Here is a 12458-nt window from a genome sequence, read left to right as displayed (position 1 = left end):
AAAAAAAAAAAAGATGGGAAATTCAGAATCAAATGAAATATAAGAGGACGCTAACTGAAACTAGAGAAAAAGAAGCATAATATGCATGTGTGGAGGAATTGAATCACTAGAAGTCAAGAAATTAAAAAACAAGGGAATTTGAATGTACAAAAAATGCATAAAATACAGCTTTCTAAGAACCTTAACCAGACAAGCAATGACTTCTCCAATTTGAATTTCAACGTTGACTCAGTAACTGGAGCAAAACATTGAATCATCAAAAGATGATAAAATACCCATATAAATTACATCTATCTGTCTAAATATTCAAAACTCTGAAGCAAAAAACGATAAGGAAAATTCAACAACAGATCCACGAGAATTCATCCACAAGAAGTTTTCAAGAGTAAGAAAAGGAAAACGTGGATCCAAGGAATACGCAGATTTGACTTAATGGGGAGAAAAGGTAAATAAGTTCTTTCTTGTCTTTTTGGTGAGTCAATTTACAGTACTACTCTGCAAATCAAACAAATATACAAAAGAATCCTTGCAGCGACTAATGAAAATTGCGGGGAATAGATAACATAATCCACAAGACTAGGACATCCTAGAGACACAAAAAAGGAAAATCACAATAAGAATTTGTGAATGCAAAATTTCCCACACATCAAACATGAATCCCCAAAAAGAGTAGAGAATTTCGAGATTTCAAGATCAAAATCCTCACCACAGCAGGTTTTTCAGGGTGAGCGACATCGGCGAGCAAGTAAGTATAGGTGAAAGATTCCTTCTCAAAGAGCTGACGAAACAAAAGTTTCGAAGATTGAGAACCGAAAGAGGAACTGAAACCCCTCACCTGCGATCTCACATTATTTAATTTCTTCGACGCCCGCAACAGAAGAGGTAATGCTGGGTTTTTGGTAGATTGAACGAAGAGATTGGAAGGAGATACACAAAAGCGAAGGAGTTGAACTCGAATCATTTCTATATCAAAACTTAAAACTCAAATGGAATGGAGGATGATCGAGTAGCCTTCACTGTTCGTTCCCAACCAAAACCAGAGCCTCGAGAGTTCTTCAGATCCTCAGATCAACAGCATTGGAATTTGGAGGAGGATTTCGTCCGTGGAGAAGAAAGTGTAGGTGTTGCTTAATTGCTTATACGCTAATTGGTTGTTTCCAAATTACTGAAATACCCTTAATATAAAACTATTAACAATGGTTTCCATAATCGAATCGGGTCGGATCGACAAAATCTATGTTATTTCCTTCATGCCACTTGTCCTTGCAATGCTTCTTTGACGGTTCCTCTCTAATTAATTAGGCGATCAATCTGACAACTTTATATAAGCATCGCAATATATGGGGTTGAAATTGTTTGCAATTCCAATCTCGTACAATTTCGTATAATACCACCTTTAGACGGTGACATGTGTATTTATATCAATATAATGGTCCAGATCTGGTACAACTAATAAAACATTAAATCAGTGAAGAGACATTTAAATCAGATCTGGACCATTGTATTGGTATTAATACACGTGTCACTGCCTGAAGGTGGTATTGCACAGAATTGTACGAGATCAGAATTGCAGACGATTTTTTTCCCAATATATGGGCTGATGGGCAATGTATCCTAGGTTTTATCAAAAAAGGCCGTGTTTCCTAGGTATTCCCAGACATTGGATCGTTAATTTTTTTTTTTTCCAAGGCCTAAAAAATTTGAGAGAATCTTTTTCTAGACCCTTGCGGAAAGAAATTTGTTTTCAAAGCTCGAGTTCTCCTCTTTAAGAGTCTCTTTATCCAAGTTGGTTCCGGTTGCAGCATTAATCGATGGATTGATCTCTGGATCCTGCATCTCTCCCCTTCTCTAGCCCTTATCTTTTTTCTTCTCAGTGGTTGTTTTCATTGATCTCCCATCTTTGATCGATTTGATATTAATCCATTAGTATGATTCAAGGGTAAAAAGAGATTAATACAATATATTGATAGTACCATAATAAGGGAGAGAAAATAATCTTCATATCAATAGTTTGAGGGGCAAAATGGTCCAATTTGGCATGATACGGGTTATCCATATTGTTGGTTCTATTAAGATTGTAAATTATGAACCGTTTGCTCTCTTTCTTGCAATAGGTGTATATAGTCCACTTTGTCATTAGGATTATAAATGTGGTATACTATGTCATACCATAATGTCACGATGGTGATGGCTCATATTTTAGTGGATGCTTAGTCACTCATTAACTTACTTTTCTATCTATTTTTTTAATTTTTAAGGCAATGATAATTGCCTAAACTTATTATATACTTTGGAGATAAAATTTTCTATCCGAGAGAGACCTCTACGTCACACATAGCGGGGGTGTGCAATAATCATCATACTCTTGTCTGAATGTACGTTCCCCTATGTGGGCGTAGGAGCCTCTCGCAAACAGAAAACACTTATCCATATTTTGAATCTTGCCCTCGTGGTTGGTTATAGGGAGATAATCAATTTTTTGCACATATAAATAAGGGAATAATTGTATTATAATATAATTAAAAATTTCCTTGCGTAATTAGTACAGTCAGATTACATAATAACTCATTAATATGTCTTATTTGATCCGCGTCACATCATAAATGATAATTTATTTTATCAAAAAAATATCAATAATATACGATTGCACGTAAAACAAAAACTATATTTTATTGGATATAATGGAAAAAATTTTATTATATATAGACTCCTTTTTATAAGAATAGACTTATTATATGCCCTGGTTAATGTTTGAGATGGTCTATGATAGAGGTGTCAATTTCAGGCCCATACCAATAGGCCCGATCGTGCTTGACAGTTTAAGGCGCGATCCAGATCGGCCCGATGAATAAACATGTAGTACGGTGCAATCACCTAACCCGCTGGGTGTCTGATCGGCCTGACATATTTACAAGTCCGACTTGAATCGACCCCTTTAAGACCAACTTAGCCCGATCACTTTAACACTACTTGTATTTTTTTTATTTTTTATTTTTTATTTTTTAATACTATTTGTATTTAGTGCTAAGGCTATGTGATATGTACAACTGATTCAGGCATAATTTAATTAATTTAGACTTACTATAGTTGGGTTATATAGGCACGATTTAATTTATTTGAGTTCCATGGGTTAAAGACCGTGTATCTTAGTAACTTAGCCGGTTTGCCATATTTGGCTTAATCCATTTTAACCATAGGATATTTCTTTGTTGTGCCCATTTTTGTCGCATTTTATTGGTATTTCTCTTTAAGCACATTAAAGAGACCAATTTTAATAAGGGCTCGTTTAGAACCTGTTAAAAGTTAAATAGGTCTATAGTCGAGTTAAGGCTCATTTATGGCAGCCCGATTAGAGTGCGAGACCTACCGGCCCGATTATCAACCATACCATGTCCACCTTAGCTAAGTCCGTTTGACTAAATAGGCGTTCACGGTGCAACCTTAGAAATTGGTTGAGCCCGACTAGGCCCGCCTGAGATCGGCCCAGCTCGATCGCTTGACACCCCTAGTCTATGACACCTCTATAAAAATTTAGAATATATAATTTTCTATTGATTGCTTTTGTCTCTTTCTCAAAAATGTTTTAATCTAGGGATTGATAATAATTTTAAAATTATTTAAAAATGATTTATCATCATGTCATTTTTCATATTTAGTGTGCCGCACTTTTTTAGTACAAATGTGAAATGTTAAAGATTTTTTATCCTCACTTAGACAAAAAGAGTGTGCCCAAAGAAGATATGAAAAAATAATGTTACAAATTATTTGATATTAAAGGGTTTCAAGAAAAAAAAAATCTCTTTAAATAAATAGTAATTAGTGCAGAGTTTTCCATTTTTTAAGTTTAATGGAATTTAAAGTTTCAGGTTCCATGAATTTTACATTAACTTTTCAAGTTTTACTGTGTCATAGACCTATAATTTTTTATTTCAATTTCCTAATAATTTCATTGGTGCGGAAGCGAAGGAAACACATGATAGCACCAAAAGAAAAATATAGTGGATAAGATACAAGGCACCTCTCCTTTCCCATAGTGGAAGTAGAAGAAAGAGAAACAATAAATAAAATAATTTAATAGAAGATGGCATTAACTTTATAGTGGGACATATATTGGCACATTAAGGAACTTTCTTTGCTGCATAGTGGGGAAGTAATGGAAATTATGGCTTTCATGGCACTAGGAAGTGGATGTGTCAGATGGATTATAATTTTAAAATTTTATTTTGGGGTAAGACTATAGAATTACAATTTTTATTTTCTCTTAGTACATTATATATTTTTAAAGTTAGATCATGAAAGTGTTGGAAAGCCTTCTCATACCCTCTGAATTGGAAGTCCTAGATCGTATCAACTCGTTTTAAATTAATTTTTCAACTTATAATTGAGAAAGTGTTCAACTTCAAGCTCAAGGATTACAGTCGAAGATCGCACCATGGATAATACTGACTAGCTACATCACGTCGACGAGGTTGCTTGCAATTCGCTATGTTGCTGTCTTACTCTTAGGATACGTTTGATTTTGTTTTTTTTCTATTTTTGTGTCTAAAAATAGTAGAAACAAATTTTTTTTTTTCTAAGAAACAATTTTTTTACCTCAAAAAAGTGTTTGATTTTTTTGTTTCAAGAAATGTTTCAGTAGACATTAATACAAACGGACCCCAAATTTGTATTAGATCTCTTTGTGCAGAGACTGAGCCTATAGAACAATCCTTATAAAGGAAAAAAAAAAAAAAAAAAAGATCATGATTGAAAGGAATAAAGAATGGAAAAGATGGTTTCTCTCATCACTCTCACACAGCCCAACACAATCCTTTGTTGAGCCTGCCACTACTACCTTTAATCACCTCAGTATGTGAAAGGAGATTCCAATACAAAATGGAGGGAGATGTATAAAGGGAGAAAGAGGGAAAGAGAGTATAAGAGTGAGCACCACTGACCATCTTCTAGAAATAGAAAACCTAAAGTTGCCCCTTTTTATTTCTTATGTCAAGCTCTGAAATCCACACTTCTCGTGGAAAGTATAACGATAAACACCTTTCCATTAAGGAATTGAGACAGTGCTTTTCTAATCAAGAAGCTTCCAGGAGTGAGGAATTTGATAGAAAATAAACGCAAAAGCAAGTCATGGAGATCGATGAGCATACACGATAAACACTACAAAATACATATTTTAGGCATACCTGAATTCATGGCTGAAAAATAACAAGTCCTTATGATTCTTTTCGTATGTTTCTTGTACAACATGATCAATGTTGGTTTGGTCTCTTTCCCTTTTACTTTAGATCATTAGCTTCACTTAATGGTCAGTGATAACTATATATAGGGGTGAGGGTAAGGATCAACCCTGCAAGGAAATTAGGGTTTCTTCCCATTAAGGAAATAATAAATTAGATATACACATAGTAATATATATTTTATACCATTAAGGTTTGTTAATAAAATCCAATATCTCCATAGAGATCACTTACCATATTGGATCATTTCTGCTTACTCCGTTTGTAGTCAACACCACCAAATCGGTTTTGGAAACAAATCTTGAACTATGCTAACCCACTTAATTGAAAATCTTACAATCTCCCGCTTGGGCAACATATGTCACAAGTTTTTATTTTTTTAAAATTTATTTAAAGCGACTCTTTGGTCTAGACAAACTGAATGTGGCCATAAATAAGAATAGTATTGAATGGAGTGCAGCTTTGGTCCAAATGAGAATTACAAACACCCAACTGTATTAATATATATTTTATACCATTAAGGTTTGTTAATAAAATCTAATATCTCCATAGAGATCACTTATCATGTTGGATCATTTCTGCTTACTCCGTTTGTAGTCAACACCACCAAATCAGTTTTGGAAACAAATCTTGAACTATGCTAACCCACTTAATTGAAAATCTTACAATCTCCCACTTGAGCAGCATATGTCACAAGTTTTTATTTTTTAAAAATTTATTTAAAGCGACTCTTCGGTCTAGACAAACTGAATGTGGCCATAAATAAGAATAGTATTGAATGGAGTGCAGCCTTGGTCCAAATGAGAATTACAAACACCCAACTGTATTAATCATCACATCTAAAGCGATATGAGACCAAACACGTCAAAGTGTTCATAATCTCACCGACTTGTGATGAACAATATAAAAGTGTGATATGGAAATAACATGCAATAGTGATCATCATGTCGATTTTCAAATTGGTCCAGGCTCGAAAACCAAATGAGCCCTATGAGACAGATACTGAAGGTCTCATTAACTATAAGTGTTTCCCAAACGCTCAAGAAAGCTCATTGGGACGTGGTCTGAATGTCCCAATACACTAGAACCAAGCCTCAAACTAAAATGAGGCTTTACTAGTGACTGGATGTGCATGTATTGACTAAAACCTCAAATACTAAATACACTACATATATAGCCTCACTTTTATGTAGGAGGTAAATAAACAAGTGTATACACATAAACAAATGACCATAATGAAGATGCATGTATATTCTTTAGAACAATAATAATGCATCACAAATACAAAATAAAATTGAAAGTCATATGCACCTTAATATTTGAGGAAAACTCTCATTAATAAAATACATCAAAAAAAACTAACAAGTCTCTTATCAGTGACATGCTCTTGGAAAACTTTTGGAATCAAGCTCTTAACTATCTAACAAATAATTATTTTATCTGTAGTAATGTAGTTCTACAGAAATTTATGATTTATGAGCATATTTTCACTTATCTTTAGGTAAATCTATTTGATGCCTCTCATTTTCATAAAGAACTTTAGTTTGAATAAAATTAACAATCACTGGCTTGGGAGACCCATCAATTCTAAGATTAAAATCCATTATCATAATAGCCAGAGAAAAATTAAATGATTAGTTATATTCTTCAAAATTAGAACTATTCAAAATTTTAATAGAAAATAGCTGGGAAGTCAAAGCTGACAAATATAACAAAATATGTTTACCAAAATATACAATATATGTAAGAACATAAAGCATATAAACATCCTAACAATATAATTAAACTGAGTAATTGGGCTATTAATCAGATTTATTCCAGTATTATTTTCAATAGTTATAGGAAAACACAACTAGGGAAAGATCCGAAGTCATTGGGGTCATACCTGTGATGACAAAATCGCTCAACACGTAATGGAATCTTTCACATGCAAGGCGAGACGCTCGAAACATCACTCTGAAGATTCCATCACCTGTGGTGGCAAGACAAAAACCTTCAAAGTTGTAAAGCCCAAAACGTCAATCGACCAAACGAAGACTCATCTATGGTGGCAAGAGCACATCATTCGTCATATGATCTTCTTGACTGCAACCCATCTGAATAGTCAATAGCGATTTCACAATCTCAACAACTAGCCCACTAAGTGAAAGCGTAATCATCGAAATTATGACAACCTATAGACTTGGATTGCTAGCAAATGCCCATGAATTTAGATTTGGGTGAAAATAACAAGATGAACTATTTCAATATATAACCAAAATGTCTTCAGCTTAAGCCCACAAGAGCAACCCATTGTAAACCCTAATAATCAATATGGTAACACCATAATTTAGCAGTTATAAAAGAAAATACATTTTTAGTTTGACAATTTTGTACTTCTAGCCATTACTATAAATAAATTCTAAATTTGATAATTTTCAATAATGACAATATGCTAAATATGACAGTTCATAATATTTATTCATGATAGTAAAAAAAAAAAAAAAACGCATGAAATATGTTATCTCATCCATAATGCATTAGATATAAGAATTTGTATAAAAGTATGATCTTTAGGCCCCCAACGATTTAATATTTACTACAAATATTTTCCTATAAACTTTAAAGTCAATCACAATCTTTAAGTCAAAAAATTTATTAACTAATAAGGCACATGAACCAAATAACTTATATGCCAAAATAACAATAAGCCCTTAACAAATAAAGTTGAGTGAACTTAGATCCATAGCAAGTGTAAACAACTCCATAGGCTTTATACCAATAAGCTACTAAAACTTCAATGGATTTATTTAAATCATTCAAGTACAATATATTTATATTTATTTCGATGAATTTTTAATAAAATTACACATTATCACAAGTTCACATAAGACACAAATTCAAAGAAGTATTACTTAAACAATGCACTTATGATATTTTGAATCATAATGGAGTACCAAAACTCATAATTAAGTGTCTCATGACGAACCTAGATGTCACAGATAATAAATATAGCATCAAAGAAAATATCAAAATACCCTAAGTTGGCTTAAAATACATGAAAATGACTGGTATAGTGTACATAATAAAATATATAAATTACATCTATCACCCTCAATAGAATAATATTTTGTTCTCTGACAATATAAGAGAGTGGGGGCCAGATGACCCAATAAAAATATCAGTTATAAGAGAATATCAGTTCATATTAGAACTAGATTTAACTGTTGGCTTGAACAAACATGGTCGAAATAGGCAACAGTATAAACAGATTTCAGAAGTCATTTCAATAAATCAAAATTAAACGATTTCTGATTCTACTTGCATTAACTGTTTATGGTCTATCCAATTATTAGACTCCAAAACTATATTTTATTGAAACTATGATGGAAATAATTAATAAACTACCAACATATACAAGTAACGTGAGATGATCTTGTATCATAGCATCTCAAATGTGAATATAGGCATTAACATTAATATTAATCTTTAAGATGTCAACTCTACTTACAAAATGATTTTCACTAAAGTCTATTTAAATAGACCACACCAATAACAAAGTTCAACCTGGTGAAATTCATGTTCATTCATTGTAATGACTATATCACTCAAGAGTTACAACTGCAACTATATCCTTATCCTTTAGATTAAGAATGCATTAGTCCTATTGTAAATTCACATTTGCTGTGAAAAAAAAACAATAACTTGAGGTCCCTTCACCTTTGGGTTTAGAAACATCTATGTTATTGTCATTTTCTTTAACTTTGGTGGCATCATCTTTAGATAAATGCCACCTACTATGCTACCATAGGAAAAACCATGGAAGAATAAGATACGTCACTTTAGTGGAATCCACCTCACCCTTTCATAGTTCCTTAGAAATGCGTTATGCAGCAATCATGCACGAAAGCTTACACCCAGTTTAATTCTAATATATTTAATCATTATAGAGTATTCTAAATATGACATGCAAGCACAAAATACCATTAATTTTCTACCTTTCTCATTCATAAATAAATTTTCAATATCATGGTAATGATAAACTAATGTAGAAACATTGATAAATAGAAATACAATTTCAAAGTCGTTTTGGAACAAAGACTGAATACTACATATGTTTCAGAATAGTTCTGAATTTCATCCTCCCACTGGTTAAACCATATAAACTGTACAAAGTATATATGACAAACCAATCAATTTCCATTTAATAAAATAAAACAAATAAACCACATGCCTACGATCTACAGACCGATTCTATTTGGCTTTAAATAGGTAAGATAATAATAATGCATTAATAATGTATGTCACTTTTACAATTGCATGTTATCAATACAGTGAGATATATGTGAATGTTAGCATCACATCCATTTACATATAGTTTTTGGAACTATATTGCCATGATAACAACCAAAACTCAAAACCAATGGCAACTATCATAATCAGGTTTAAAAATAATAATAATAATTCCAATAATTAAACAAAAACCAAATGATTCTAGAGTACATTTTTATAAATAGTTTAAGTCTTATCTATTTATATAGTTTCACAATTGGGTTTCATTAAAATTGTAAATGAAGTAGTTAATTCACCCCCAATTGATAAGCCCAAGCTCAAAACAATTTAAAATAAGCTTTAAAACTCATTACTTTGGTTCTCAATAAAATTTGTTAAATATTATTTTGATATAAGCCCATTACACTGTGAATTCCAACCTTCTAATCCAAATCCAAATCCAAGCCCAAGCTTACTGTCATAACCAAAAAACCAAACGTGTTTAAAAATATGAGTCACTGGGTTGGGTTGAAACCTGACCCAATCGGTTCGGTTCGATTCTAAATCAGTTCAATTATGTGTGGCCCCATCTAGTTTGATCATGGCTTGGTTTGGTTTGGTCCAGAGTTCAAGTGAACCTTATTATTCTTTTAAATAAATGAAATCTCTAATGGCTCATGATTTAATAGTTTTCAATAGGCTTAAAACTTTAAATGAAACCAACGATGAGCTGGAACCGAACAACCCATAAATTGTAAACTCAACATAACCCAATTATTAGTTAAGACCTTTGAGGGTATAATTGTAAAACCACTCATAGAATTGTACCAATCCAATAGGAAAAACAATCACTAGATACTAATGACACTATCCGTTGCTTCCAATCTCCAACTTTAAGTTTTAATAGACCACAACTTGGAAAGCTTCCCGATTAAGAAATAAAAACTAACAAGAGAATCTTAAGCTTTGAAAACATCAAAGTCAAATAGATCTGAGCTCATGACACCCTTATTCGTTCATTAACTAAAAATCAGCACTAAATCAAAGGAAACTCGAGAATAAGTCACTTAGTTAACAACTAAAAGCACCAAAACTTATTCCAAGCTACTCAAGAAATCAATCTGAGCCGACGAACTCCTGTTAAAGGTAAAGCAATAAAGCATCGAAAAGATCCGAAATGCAACACTGCAAAGCAATACTTACCAACATCGAAGCCGACATTCAGAGAAGTTGGAAACGATCAAAGATGTACATAATGCGAATTATTTTTTTATTTTTTATTTTTTATTTTTTCCAACTTTGTCTTAGTTTTCAAAATCAATAGAAAAAAACTTGTATGATTTCTCCAAAAGAGAAACAGAATCAGTAAGCACCTTGTTAGAGTTGGACACCTTCTATCGATCATTCCAAAAAAAGTAGGAATTAGGATCAAGCTCAATGGATCTCAATTTCAATCACACAATTCCCTTGATCAGATAACGATTTTCTAACAGTGATCTCAACTCACTTGAGTCAAGTCGGTGAGTTAGCATATGTGTAGTCCCTTAAAAAAAATGCTTCTTTTGGTTAAATCCCTAACTGATGACATATCCATCAGAGCTAGAGAAACTCACTTCTCCAGATGTGCATTGGGTAAAAAAAAAAAGGAAAAATTACATGATTACCCACTTCTGGGTTTCTCTTAATAAAATTACCATCAAAAGTTTCAGTTAACAAAAATACCCAAAATTAGGTTTCCCTTTACAAAATTATCCACTTAAAGTTTAAGTTAACAAAAATACCTAAAATTGAGTTTGGGTTTACAAAACTACCCACTCAAAGTTTTAGTCATAAAAAAAAAATGATTATATGTGGAAGATGAAGAATCACTATTTTGGGTAGTTTTGTAATCCAAACCTGATTTTGGGTATTTTTGTTAACTAAAACTTTGGGTGGGTAGTTTTGTAAACTCAAACCTAATTTTGGGTATTTTTGTTAACCAAAACTTTTTGTGGGTAATTTTGTAAAGGAAAACTCAAAAATAGGTAATCATGTAATTTTCTAAAAAAAAAAGACTTTCTTTTATATAAAAATAATAATATTTAATTATGAAGGTGGGTCCTCTCAAATTCAAGGTCTCAATAACCTATTATATTATAATATGAGTAGCAAAATTATATTTTACCTCTTAACATGATTGAATCTGACGCAATAAGCCAATAATGCATATGAAGTCATTTCAATTTTACAAAAAGAAAACTCTGTACGGTTTCTGAGAAAAACAAACCCTGTAAAAAGTAAAAAAAAAAATTTTTTTTTTTTAAATAACTTGTTTCATACTTTTGGCTTCTAGTTATTATTTTTTTTTATACATATATGATATATAATTAAATATTAAAAAAAGGGAACCGAATAAGATTATATCCCTCTCCTTCCCAAAACGTAGAAAGGAAAAAAGGGTTTCTGTTACTGGAAACCACTACAGCAAATTGCAGTCGATACCGGTAGCAATGGCACCAAGAGTTCAGACAAAAGGTGAACTAGTTACCGCCGACTAAAATCATGATGTAAATAATCAAAAAAAAAAAAAAAAGTCACAGATCAAAAGTACTGACCATAAGTCACAGACCAACCCTCGGGAAGGACCTTCTTATATCGGCATTTACGATCTTGGTTTTATATGTCGAAGAAAACAAGTACTGAGGCAATTGATTGAACTGATATAATTTCGTCAAACCGCCACTTGAATGTGCCGAGGGGTGGAATCGGCTCCAAGAATGATCAGAGAACGGCCATAAACATATCAGAATTCCTTTCCGGTGAGTTCCTGACCCTTAAAACCGCAATGGAATCACCATTGCTACTACGGTATGGTTTGATGAAAACATAAGCAAGGTATGTGGGTTTCAGAGGTTCCGCCACAGTCAAGGGTAAGAGGGCTAATGAGGGAGGATAGCAGCCATGGCCGTGGTTTTGGTTTTTTTTTTTTTTTTT

The 12458-nt window shown here is 32.5% G+C and overlaps 1 protein-coding gene across 1 annotated transcript in view; it reads right to left on the bottom strand.

Annotated features, from left to right (window-relative positions):
* LOC122058645 (persulfide dioxygenase ETHE1 homolog, mitochondrial) overlaps window positions 1–1119 on the bottom strand; it is a 6428-nt gene extending 5309 nt beyond the window's left edge. The window contains exon 1 of the mRNA XM_042621283.1: window positions 707–1119. Within this exon, the coding sequence (XP_042477217.1) occupies window positions 707–961 (255 nt within the window). The 5' untranslated portion in view covers window positions 962–1119. The remainder of the gene's footprint in view (window positions 1–706) is intronic.
* Between the last annotated feature and the right edge of the window lie 11339 nt (window positions 1120–12458).

The sequence above is a fragment of the Macadamia integrifolia genome, chromosome 13 (genome assembly GCF_013358625.1).
Source record: "Macadamia integrifolia cultivar HAES 741 chromosome 13, SCU_Mint_v3, whole genome shotgun sequence".
Lineage (NCBI taxonomy): Eukaryota > Viridiplantae > Streptophyta > Magnoliopsida > Proteales > Proteaceae > Macadamia > Macadamia integrifolia.
The sequence above is the reverse complement of the archived record's forward strand: the minus strand, read 5'-3'. Positions and strand labels throughout refer to the sequence as shown.